Raw genomic sequence first — 13,432 nt, forward strand, 5'->3', positions numbered from 1 at the left:
TTCAGAATAGTTAGGATGAGGCGGCATAGGTAGGACATACTGTAGAAACTGAAGCCTTTTAAACGTTTTGGGATTCACCTGATGCATGCAGTCCTCAACAGAATGCAGTGTCTTCTGGTTTTCTTTTCTACCAAATGCGTAACTGTTGATCTATCAATGCCACTTTTAAAGCCTACTGTATAAAGGTGAAGATGAAAATCAGTCGATACTGCTGCTCTTGCAAACCAAAGTTAGGGATATCAGACCAATCGTTGCTGTGACGATAGCCCCATCTTACACACAGGAAGTGACAGTAATAGAATGTGCAGGGGGAAATGAAGACCTATCATGAATGCATGTCTGTTTTGTTGAGCGTTTTCTGGGGTGAACTGTTTGTTTTGTTGAACGTTTTTAGTGTGTTTTTAAATACATTTATGTCATAGGCTGAATACATATCTAGTTGCTAGGCACACTCCTTTGAGATGGAACAGTATTTGAAACATAAATGTACATTGCCCCACCAAACAATGGTATTAGAAATCGATGAAAACATCAAAAATGCTTTTGTATTTTTTCATCTTTAGAGTGAGATAAGACATTTAGTGAAGGACTCAGAATCCACTTAATCTGCTATGCAATTAAGGAACTACATAGCAAAATAGCGTAGAAAACAGAATGTATGTTTCTCTATTTCTTTCATTAGTGAAATGAGATGTGAATAAGTCAAATTTTGTTACAAAAATATACTTTCTCATAAAATAATACACAGAATTGTTTTTAAGTGATATATTTCTCTGTTAAGCTGAACAGCAAGGCTGTTTTAAAATGTCACTATGTTGAGAGAGCTGCAACACTTGCACACACAATATGGGTGAAGTCTAGCACCAGTCCCTCGTCTCCTGCTTGGTCATCCACTGAAATCTTGCATACTCTCAGGCCTCTTTAACTTTTGCATAATCTAGTTTTGTTGTGTCCCTATAAAAGAAGATTCCATCTGCCTATATCCTTACACAGGCCAACAAAAAGAACATTTCTTCCGAAATAAAACATCACACCTTTCCTGCTAATGCCATAACTGTTAAAAACAAAGAGCTTTTAAAGTACACCAGTCAACTACAAGTCAAGATAAGAATAACAACAGTTCAGCCAATAGACCTCACAGACCATCGCTTCACTTCCATACAGAAAGAAAATAGATCAAAATCAATATTAGAAATTTGATGATAACAATTGGTCAAAGAAAAAGAAAAACAACCGATGAAATACTGATGCTACAAAGAAATAGAAAACATATGTACAAGACCCTGTATTCCTTGAGTTTCTGGGTAAATGAACATAGGTGTTGGCGTGTATGTATATGTGAGTGTGTATACAGGCATTTGAAACCAAAAGGTTCTTCTTGCTAAAACAAAATCCTCCAACGTTCTCCTCGAACCAATTGTCTTAGTCTGCCAGAATGATTTGCCCTGTGTCAATACTTCCCCTGTGGATCCCTGCTGCAAATTCAACAGCAGCAGTTAGTGCCATCAGGGTCTTAGTGCCACACACCATGCCAGTCCTATGCCAGTCCCTGTATATATATCCCTCTACCTGCCTGGCACTGTCACCAGATGACACTGGATATACTGGTCTCCCGTGGCAGGAGTGGGAGCATGGCGTTATTGGAGTGTGCCTCCTCTATGCTCTGCTCGCGAGGCGACTTGGCCTGAGGCCTCTGTCCGTTGATCAAAGTCATGGGGATGTTGCAGTAGGTGTGCTGGTTGCCCAGGGTCGTGAGGTGCGGCAGGGTGCCGCCGCTGATGGTGGTGGGCGGTATGTCGTACTCGTAGCTGCGGTAGTAATGTTTCTGCCGCATCTGGGTGTGGTAGCTGTTGTGGAAGGTGGAGCGCAGGTCTGGGTGTGCCGTGGCCATGGCCGTGGAGGTGGCGGCCGCCATGGAGATGGCAGAGACGGTCTGGAGCTCACCGAAGGGGCCCTGCTCGCTGACGTCCAGCACCTGCTCATGGCTGATGATGGGCTCCATGCGCTTGAAGGGCATCTCGTACTGCAAGGTTTTCCAGAACTTGGAACTGAGCATGTTGCTCTTGGGGCCGCGCCACTTGATGACCGTCAGCATCTTGATGGTGTGTTTGAGCGCCTCCACCTCCTGGTAGTTCATGATGCCCCGCAGCTCGGCACACTCGATCAGGATGACCTTGATTTCGCCGGTGACCAGCATGTTGCGGAGGCGCGTCTCCAGCTCGAAGATGCTCCAGCCCCGTCGGACCACGTAGTTGGGTGTCATGACGATGATGAGGCGCTTGCTCTGGTCCACACATCGCGCAACGTCCTCAATGTAGGCTGGAGGGAGGGAGAGAGAGGGAGAATAGAGAGAAAGAAAGAAAGAAAGAAAGAAAGAAAAATAAATGAGAAAGAAAGAGAGTGGGTGGGAATTGTAAAAAAAATACCAAGCTTATCTCTGACATATACTGTACTTGCATACTGACTGTTACTACTACAGTAGCGTACTGACTGTTTCATTGAGATTCAGCACAATTCTATAGGACAACATAGTGTGCTTTTTTACTTTCGAATACTGGAGTAGAGTCACAGTAAAATAATTTGCTGACTTAATTCGCTGATTAGCATGAATTTGAATTTGATACAACATCCATAAAAGGTAACATACTAAACAAGACGAAGCTAAGAATGACTGAGGATCTATAAGTCAATATTGGGGAAGACACAGAGAATGAGAAAAAAGCTGACAAACACAAGAGACACACACACACTGTACAGTACACGACATCAAACAATGACTTGACCTAAAAGACCCTATAGTCTTGTATAGTTCTACACTTTGAACCAAGCAGATCCTCTCTTTCTTAGCTACTGCTGACGAAAGCTTTCCATTGCCTATATCTGACAGCTTAGATAAGGATCAATGACTTACAGTGTAGTAATAATGATGGGTGTAAAGCAATAATAAAGTGTGTGTGTGTGTGCGTGTGTGAGTATGTACCTGTGTGTGCACATGTGTATATGTGCGTAAAACAACATACTAATACACTGACTCCACTAAACAAGGTTCCCTCCCTGTATGTGGCAGTGCTCTCTGTGGCAGTAAGAGAGCCCAATTTCACAATCGCCATGTCTGCCCTGCATGTCAGAGGGGAGAGAGGACGCTAATACCTGCTTTTAGTGGAGTCTGTCAGAAACAAAGACATGGTCCCTCCTACACTGCAGGTTGAGGGGATTTACTAAGCTTCCTCTTTCCAATCAAAGCTCATGCATCCACTGTGTGAGGGTGTGTGTGTGTGTGTGTGTGTGTGTGTGTGTGTGTGTGTGTGTATGTGTGTGCATTGCTCTCAAAGCCAACAGTGCCATGTCTCTCTCTCTCTCCCCAGCATGGTCCTACACCTCCTTCCTTCCCTCTCTCCCTGTCCCCCCCCCCCTCTCTCTTCTCTCTCCAACCCTACCCCTCTGAGAGGCAACTCACATGGCCTCTCTCACTGAGCCCCGAGGGCTTGCAAGAGAGGAAGCTGATTAGCATGAACACAGAACGCAAAGCCCCTCACTTCAGAATGATAAGTCAATCACTACTCTCGCTGTAATTCGACCTTACACTGGCAAACACGAGACCCCCTGTTCTCCTCTGCTCTCTCAGTGTGCTTCTGTAAGCCTCTTTACCTCCTGATGGGCCTTTATAGAGAAGTGTGGTGACAATTTATGATAACACTTGATTTATAGCCAACAGGTAACATTGCATTATTATTTAATACTTATTACGTCATGAGCATGTATGAGCCTATATGATGTTTACTCCTCTCGAGATTCCACGCCTGACGTTTTTCCACTTGCTCAAAATGGCTGATGACACCTCAGGATCATTATGAGATGATAGTAAGACAATATAAGAGGGACATTATGTGCATATGACAAGTCTTATAATGCATTATGACAAGTCTTATAATGCATTATGACAAGTCTTATAATGCATTATGACAATATCATAATGAATTTGACCTGTTGCTGATTTTAAAGTGAAGTATTACCCAATTTCACAGTCCTCTTTTGATTGATGTTTACCTGGTAGTTACTTAAAAACAATGATGTAACAATGGGTACTTTCTGGTATTTTCTTTAAAAAAATGCAACACAATTGATAACTACCAGGTAGGCCCAAACAATGTGTAGAGGTGTTTATTTGAATAAATCCCAAAGAAACAAACACATAAGTCCCTGATTATTATGTCATTACAATTTTATGATGTCATTTTCTAAGTAAAGAGCAGGTTAATAGTTAAGACTGTTAAATAAAGTGCTTCCTGCAGCACTGTGTGGTTTGGCTGACACAAGTGGTAAAAGGCTGGGGAAAGAGTACCTCTAAGGAGTCGTGTGTCATCCTGGAAATGATCATTGGTGAAACCTAAACATAAATATTTCAACATTCAAAGGTATGATCAGGAGATTGGCAGAAACACATTACAGAATATATAGTCAGGGGACTTAGCTCTGGCATAAACTGTACTTTTCGTTCCACTCTGTCTCAACACTTTTCTCTGTACCTTTCTGTCTAATGCTGACAAAACCAGTTTATCCCAGTTTAATATGGGACTTGTGGCATCAGGACCAAGAGAGACTCATGCCATTGTGATATGCATTTGCACTGTAACACTTGGCGAGGACGGCTATCATTTACATTTATAGCTTGGCACTCATATTTTCAACATTGTATAATAATGTTTAAATATGGTGGTAGATTTGCCACACAGCAAAAAGCATTGACTTTGAATGTCTTTAAAGATAAGAAACAGCAGCGGACATGTCCTTGAATGTTCTGTCTCACAGTCCTGGGTTTATATGCCAGTCGTCCCATATTACAACAGTCCCCCATATAACATAAGAAACAGTAAAGGATTGTAACATTGACACAAAACTGAACAATGGAAAAATGACAGACAAGGAGACAGAAATGGGCAAAGGCAAGGAGACATAATCAAATCAAGGGTACTCAGAAAGTATCTGAGTTCGTGATTTATCTAATATCATCATCTATTCACAGAAGTACAAAGTGAGAGATTTAATTACAAGTATCCTCTTATCAAACATGCACACATTTATGCAAAGACATATTTCCATTGGTTGCAAGACAGCAATCACGCAGTAATGTCTGAATCATAAGACTGGATTAATTAGATGCAATCATAAACTTGATTTTCCATTACTTTAATATGCTTGTGATCTTCACCACAGATACCAACCTTAATGACAAATTCATCAAAGTTATTACATTTTAATTCAGCGCCGCATCCTTGTGTAAGCCAATCTGTGTAGCAGCTATATATCTTAACATTACCTTATCAAGTCAAATGCTGGGACACACAATGTAAATGACGACACCGACACGACATCCAAACCACTAGGATACGACAAACGAGCATGTCAAAAAAAGAAGAGGAACAAGGAAAAACACTTACTTCCGGTAGGGATCAAGTCCCTGTCTGGAATGAAGAGTTTATACCCATAATGCTTCTCCAGAACATCAGGGAGGATCTCCAGGGCGAAGCGCTCCTCCTCGCGCGTCTCCTGGCTCCACTGGTCAGGGTCTACTTTGGTGTAGGACAGGTATGCATCGTAGTCCTTGTTATCTAAGAGTCACACACACAGAAAAATTACGTTTGTTATGAACGTCCTTTGAGGTGGACATATTATTATCGATGTTATAGCATTACAGGTTACTGCTGTAGTTTCCACAGAAAAAGTCAAGTGCAAGCAGTTCGGTGCACAGCACAACGAGCCCCATACATGCCCCATCACGTCGATGAGATGGATAGTCATTGCTGCTTCGAACACTGTCCATTTTGTCTAAAATATATACAAAATATGGTATGCAAAAAATATAACAACACTGTATATAGAGTATCTTAGCTCTTAAGCTGCCGAGCCGCCGGCCAGGTGGCGAATTGACATGGGCGTAATACTGACCCTCATTGCCAGCTCCCACTCATCGGAAGACATTTTATTACAACCAAGCTTCTGTTGCCAAACAATGTCAGCTCACGCCAGCCAAGCAAATGAGAACCACCTTGTTCATTGGGCTGAGGTAAAACACAGCGCCTTTCCCCAGGCAAGAGAATGGCACGGCTCCATCCACACATGAAAGACGTGATTGATGCTGGATTTGAAAGGATTAAACGGAGAGGAAGAAGAAAAAAGCCCCGACACGGGAGGTGATAGCGGTAATGTTTCTCCCTGTGCAGGCGCGGGCCCTGCGCACTTCAAATGAGATGAAGCTGGAAGCTGCAGCGCGCCAGAGGAAGTGGAATAGAGAGAGACAAAAGAGCCCAGGTCTCCCAGGGACCAGAGACAACACCAGGGCTCTGTTCTCTCCCCCAGGTAAACTCATTAGAGCACAAGGGGGTTAATTATCCTGCGGTAAGGGATAATCCGCAGCCCCGTCCTTCAGACCTGCTGTACCTGCTGTAGAGGAGAGAGAGGAGCCAGCAGATAAAGGGAGGAGAGGAGGAGAGGGGAGAGAAGAGGATAGAGAAGAGGACAGGAGAAGAGAGGCGAGAATAGGGGAGAGGAGGAGAGAGGGGAAGAAATCATACTGGCTGACTTTTGAAAGAGGCCTGTTAATAAGCAATATGCTCTAATTGACAAGGTCATATGAGGAAATGTGATAGACAGATTTGCAAATGAAAATTATACAACTGCACATCACTTGCACATGTTGGTCTCTCTCTCTCTCTCTCTCTCTCTCTCTCTCTCTCTCTCTCAGTGCTGCTCGGTTAAGAGTAACACATGTAGGCAGACCGAGATCTATTTCAGTAGAACTGAATCACTTGTCTATAGGGTGGGATCGAGGGAGGGAGAGAGAGAGAGAGAGAGAGAGAGAGAGAGAGAGAGAGAGAGAGAGAGCAATTGAGGGCGGAATAATCAATCCCCTAGTCACTCCTTCCTCTCCCGAGGTCCAGTGAGGCATATCCAAGAGGAGCGAGCTCGGGATCAGCATCCTCGCTGGTGTACTCCACTCTCTCCTACCCTCAGCATCCCACACTCAGACTCAAAAGGGAAGGGCAGGACTGACGCACACAGTACTCTGCATACGCGTAACATGCCTCCAGATAGAGGGTGAACTTTTGAACTCACTGTGGTAAAAGAGTGCCCAGGGAGCTAAGCTGTCTATCAAATCAGTCAATTTGAATAATGCAACCTACTGTACGTAGTTAGCAGTGAAGCTGAAAACCACAGTGGACAAGATGCCTAGTTGGTAAACCATTCCTACATATTTTAAGACATATGTAGGCAGTTGTAATAATATTAGTTGTTGCGACGCGATGATCTGTTCAACCAAACATGCAATAAAAACAACATGAAATCATATACATTTGATAAAGAGAAGTTCTAAGAACTAGGAAATTATGCATTGTATCACAATTCAACAGACCCATGCATTTGTAATGTTTTCGTTGTCATTATGCATACAGTCATTGCCTCCAAAAACACCCATTTGAACTCTAAAACACTTAGAACTGATCTTAACCGAATCTGATTGGTTTGCTGTTGTTGGACACATGTGAGAGAGAGCAAAAAGAGGATTTCTCTGAATTACTTGTGATCATGATGATGTGAAAGACTTTGTGGCCATTACGAAAGCAGCTGAAAGTGTGTGTGTGTGTGTGTGTGTGTGTGTGTGTGTGTGTGTGTGTGTGTGTGTGTGTGTGTGTGTGTGTGTGTGTGTGTGTGTGTGTGTGTGTGCGTGTAGCCAGGGGGGGTGGTGTGATATAATCGCCCTGTTCAGGAAAGTATCTGGGGTTTTCAGGGAGGCACAGACACCACTCTGTGGCTTATTGAAACTGATCCGCTTAAACAGAGAGCAAATTGAAAATCTGTTTCCCTCTGCCCAGACTCACTCGGGTGGCACAATTAAAGGAGACAATTGCTGTTTGGCATTAAGTTCAAGGCTCTGGCTTTTTTTTTTATCTGCCTTGAAGCCATCTTTTATTGTAAAGCCCCAAATCCCAATGCAGCCTGGTAATGACTTTCATTGAAATGTCTGATGTATCAACCATCATGTAAAAAGGCGCCTGGAAACGGTGGGGGTTGGTGGGAGTGAGCAGAGGATACCTTTCAGGGCTAATGACACCCACTCCACAGCATCCCTCAGTGACTCCAAAAGTAATCTTGTTTCGCTGAATTCATTCAAGGCCCTGCACTTGAAACACTCATTAGGGGAAATCAAAGCAAAACTTATTCAGGTTGATGCATACTCATCCACTATTCTTAACTCATCCTTGCAGAATATATTGCAGTTGAATTTTAAATATATAAAAATACATCCATTCTCGACTTCCAAATTCAATCTGATATTGAAATTACTACAAAATATGATTTGAAATCAAAGCTGAAAGTTCCTGAAGTTGGCAAAGAAAAGCTGAAGACATGATGTCAGAAAAAGGAGTATGATACATCAGAGTATATGGTCGTGATGTTTACATAGTGGTGTTGTTAGTTGGCAGAGTATCTTACCTCCATCCATGTCCTCGCTCCCAAAATGGTTTCTGTAGAAGAGCATTAGCTCAATCTTGTAGCACTTGTACAGGGTGACCAGGCAGATCAGCAGCAACAAGATGGCTCCCAAACCACCTGCCAGTTCCACTGTGTACATTAACTCTGCTGAGAAAGAGGCAGGAAGGGAGAGAGGGGGAAGGAGGAGGAGGAGGACGAGGAGGAGGAAAGCAGAGGAAAGAGAGAAGACAGTAATGTTAATTTCACTAATCTCTCTTTATCAAATCTGAAAAGCAAGCAAACTCACCAAATACGTTGCCAAGCAGCTTGTTTTCACTGCCTAATGGTACATACTGTCTCTGTGTGGCCTCATTAGCACAACGGATACAGCAAATGTTGTGAGTTAGGATTTCTATTAGAGCATGAGTGGAATCAAGTCAGGGAGTCCCACCACTTCCAATGTTTCACTTTATGCTAATGCTAAGCTGTGGTTAAGTAAACAAACTAAAATCTTGGGTCGTTGCATTTGAGGGTTTATAGATTAATTTCTATGTAGAGCTACTGTATAAGATGTACATACAGTACAGTACATGTACATACACCTAATTTGGGTGGACTTACCCTTTTAAATGTGCATCTGGTTATTTATATTTCTGCCCAAAGTGCCACATAAACATTTGTGTTTGGTTTGAGAACTTTATTTGACATTTCATTCTTATTAGCTTTCAGCCCTACCCCACCCAACCCAAATCTTGATGGTCAGACCCCATTGGCTGACTAATATCGACCAGTGCAGGGCTGGACTCCTCCACATCGCCATCCGTCATGGCAACACAGTTAACATCATTCCAGCACATGGTACTAATCCCACTACACCAGCCATCAAAAAGACAGTTCACATGATAAAGGATGATGTCCTCAAAACCCAACGACCATGGCTACCTCTGGTTTATCACGCCTGTCTAGACATGACCTTCGCCAACCCTCTTGTACACACACACACACACTCACTCACCCTTACACATACACCCACCCACCCACCCACACACACACACACACACACACACACACACACACACACACACACACACACACACACACACACACACCCACACACACACACCTTCCTCCAGCTGGCCTCCCATCCCTCTCTCCCTCCCTCTCTCCTCCTCCTCTCTCTTCACGTCAAATAAAGTCTGGGTCCGTGTATCAGTGTAGTCGTCGGTCAGGCATCTGAGATTACGCTAAAGAGGCCCATTATTCTTCGCTGGCACCCACATCCAGCCCCCACTATCCACTGAGAGATTAAGACAAATTATCTCCTGACGGCAGAGGGGAATGCACCTCACTTATGTGTCAATAGATTTGACAGAGCTCCTTGGCATGTCCCGATTCATCATCTCCCTCCCTTCCCTCTCTTAAACCGGTGCTGGGGTTTGTTTGTGAGAGAGACATTTTGGTTGTGAGAGCGTCATTGTTTTGTTTTGGAGTGGCCATGTTAGAGGCATGGGGCGGAGGGACTGTTGGATGCTGACAGTGGGTTCTCATTGTTCAATCATTGTTAATAGAAGGAAAACATTGTAAGGGGACAAGAGCAATGTATCGGTAGGTGATGTGAAAAAAAGACAAATCAGACACATCAGACAAATCCTCAATAAACCCTTGGATTACGGTAAAAAGCCGCTTTTTATTATCGGTTGTTATTCCAAGGTCCACTACTCCCCCCTCCACCTTCTCCCAGGTGCTCTGATCTTTGTCATTTTTTGTCATTTCATACACAATTTACCACTTCAAACAGAGTAAATTATGATCACCTTACATCAAGTTAAAAAGGAATAGGACTGTCCGATGGCTGATAAATCACAGGGGGCAGTCATCTGACGGATCCAGACCTGATCACACCAACAGTGCCTGACTGGGTGCCATTAATAACTTATTAGAGAAAGTCAATTGTGCCGGAGGATGGAAAAAAGAAAAAAATTATTAAAAGAACTCAGAGGGGTGGTAGGGAGACGCCGGTGGCCAAGTGCTTACATTAGGGGGAAACACAGGAGGGGACTTAAGCCCAGACGATTTACAATCAGTCCTATCTCCCCACAGGCCGGAGCCCATCGATTGCCGCAGCAAAAATAAATAAATAAAGATAATAAAAGCTGGCAAAACAACTTTGTTGGCTTCTTTGTCTGCAGCTGCTGCGCCGCATGAAAGACAGTGCATATGGTTACATAAAAAGGACAATTGGACACAGAGAGACAGACAGACAAGAGAAACACCAGCGCAAACACACCCATGTGCATGCACGCACACACACTCTTAATTTCAGACAGGACCGTCATTGTCTGCAATGATGACACAGATAGACAGAATTCATAAACAAATTAACTGAAAAATGTAACAGGTAGGACATAAGAAATGCATCTTCAAAGCTGCTTTGTTCTTTAATTCAGCTGTCGTCTCCTAATTGCATGTCCTATTTTTTATGTCTCGGCTGGTTGGTGTCTTTCTTTCCCTTGGTTTTAAGAAGAGTGTACGACTCCCTCATTCCCCAACAGAGACTTACGTTATTAACAGACACAGAAAGAACAGACTGACCTAAATCTAAGTCAAGTTTACGTACTTTCAAAGCACTGATGAGACAGAGATTCTATGTTGCAGTGAAGAGTGCTGATTGGGTGTTGACAGGATGGACTTTGATTTATTGTAACACTAAAGCAAATTACCAAATGTCTTAACCTCTACTTGTATCACGTTTCCTTATTTCTGTTTTCCTTCCTCCCAACAAATGTGTGTGTGTGTGTGTGTGTGTGTGTGTGTGTGTCTGTGTGTGTGTGTGTGTGTGTGTGTGTGTGTCTGTGTGTGTACGTGTGTGTGTGTGTGTATGTGTGTGTGTGTGTGTGTTGAATGTATGTGTATACTTTAACTGGCAAGAGATCACAATGGTGTTTTCTAGTTATAGGATTGTTCCATTGCTAAATTTTAACAAACATCACATTTCTAAAGCATAAATGTTGAAGAGTCCTTGTATCTTGTCATTAATATTGAAGTATGGGCACATTAAATAAACATCAAAATCATCTAAAGGAATGGTAGCTCGTCTGCATAGCTGAGCACGAGGCAAAGTGATTTTTGGAAATCTTTCAATCCAAAAGGTCCAGCATAATCTTCACTAGTTTATTCCAAGATTCCCTACCACAGTATAAATCCTTTAATATACCAAATGAAATGGAACTGGGCTGCCATCAAAGCTCGTTCCAAAGCTGCAAGCTTAAAAGAGAAATAACTTACTATGTAAATATATGCGCCACTGAAAACTTTTCGGGCCGCAGAGAAAACCTCAATGCTTATATAACCAACCAAAAAAATATTTACTTAAATCATGATTTTTCACACACCGTCATTACAATGCACTCTGAGAATGATCAGTGAAGGAGCTTGAGATGAAAGAATACAACTCGGAAACTTTGCGCACACACACACACACACACGCACATGCACATGCACACGCGCACGCGCGCACACACACACACACACACACACACACACACACACACACACACACACACACACACACACACACACACACACACACACACACACACACACACACAAAGGAAAAAAAAACAACTGTAAATGCTCAGAAGCCATAAGGTGATGAAAGATGAGAAGGGATCAAGGGATCAAAGGGAGAAGATCAGTTTCTGACACTTGTCTGGCGTAGCTACTCACCAGGAACACTTCTGTCCCAATCAAATAATTGAAGTGTTGCAGGAAATGGCTCTGCTCGCTAGGGACGATACCTCTTGTTTCCCAGTAACAAAGGGTTAGGGTTAGGTGGGGTTTCATGTACAGTACTGTACACAACCTCAGGTGGTTGTTTCTCTGCAATGAATGCTTGGGTTCAAAAGATTCCTAACCTCAATGGTCTTTACTGGTTAGATGAAATATAGATACATTACATACATCAGATGAACACATGAATAAAATGCATAGGCTGCTACAGTATATCCTAAAAATGAAAGGCCAGTGCAGTTACAGCAGCTATTCACAGAAAGAGCTGATTTCAAGGCTTCCTCCTCCTGTTATTCTGAACATCTATAGAAACATGAGTATTGAGTTATAAACTTCATCTTTAATGACTATTAGACACAAACAACTATGAGCAGTACTTTTTGTGCGGTCCAAAGGACAAATCCCAGCTATAGAATGAAAAACTCAATGAATGCGCCTCTTGTCCTTCTTACTGGAAACAGAAGAACACTGAGATACAGTCTTTTGTCAAGTTGTTAAACCCAGACCTTTTCTTTTTGACTGTCTGGATGTTGTGGCGAATTTTGCACCATCACTGCTAGAGTTTTCATTTAAAGACTGTCTGTAGACATCCTCTGGTTGCTTTTAAGGCACACAATGGCTTATAGGACCTACAGTACCAAAGAACCTAGACAGAGATTAACAGTGCTCCACTGTTCCCCTTTGAATTGCCAACAAGATAAAAGCTTAGTATTTCCACCCTGAGAGCACATTTTAATGTTTGACTTTAGGGGTTACATAGCTGAGTGTCTAAAAAACTAAGCAACTTTTATATATTTATGATATTGGGGGAGGGCACTCAATTGCCGAAAATGTTTGCTTTGACTTTCCGGTAACACTTTACTCTAGGGAACAGTTATTAGGCACTAATTTATATCTTATACGTACCTAATTGGGCCATTTATTAGGTCTTTATTGAATGTTTTCTTAGTCTCATGTTATTAGTAATGTAGTATCTGCCGATTAGATGTGATTTCAGCAACCCTCCAGGCACTGGCTCACATCTGGGGATTAAACTGCCTATCTTGTGGTTACTGGTTAGCCTCCTTAAACTCAAGGCCAACCATGCCCTGAATAGCATTGTTGCGTGTGGTGTGGGTGTGTTGAGGGGCTGGGTAGAAAGCAAACTCTTCTAAGCAACATATTAGTGCCT

The 13,432-nt window shown here is 42.7% G+C and overlaps 1 protein-coding gene across 1 annotated transcript in view; it reads right to left on the reverse strand.

The window, feature by feature from the left end:
- Nucleotides 1-1,318: 1,318 nt before the first annotated feature.
- The window catches only part of LOC310814914 (interleukin-1 receptor accessory protein-like 1), a gene marked incomplete at its 5' end in the record, with an annotated part of 175,974 nt that continues 163,860 nt past the window's right edge, over nt 1,319-13,432 (reverse strand). The window contains 3 exons of the mRNA XM_083684480.1: nt 1,319-2,319; nt 5,439-5,609; nt 8,494-8,637. Of these exons, the coding sequence (XP_083540606.1) occupies nt 1,583-2,319; nt 5,439-5,609; nt 8,494-8,637 (1,052 nt within the window). The 3' untranslated portion in view covers nt 1,319-1,582. The remainder of the gene's footprint in view (nt 2,320-5,438; nt 5,610-8,493; nt 8,638-13,432) is intronic.

Source organism: Argentina silus (genome assembly GCF_951799395.1).
Source record: "Argentina silus genome assembly, chromosome: 14".
In the NCBI taxonomy this organism is placed as follows: Eukaryota; Metazoa; Chordata; class Actinopteri; order Argentiniformes; family Argentinidae; genus Argentina; species Argentina silus.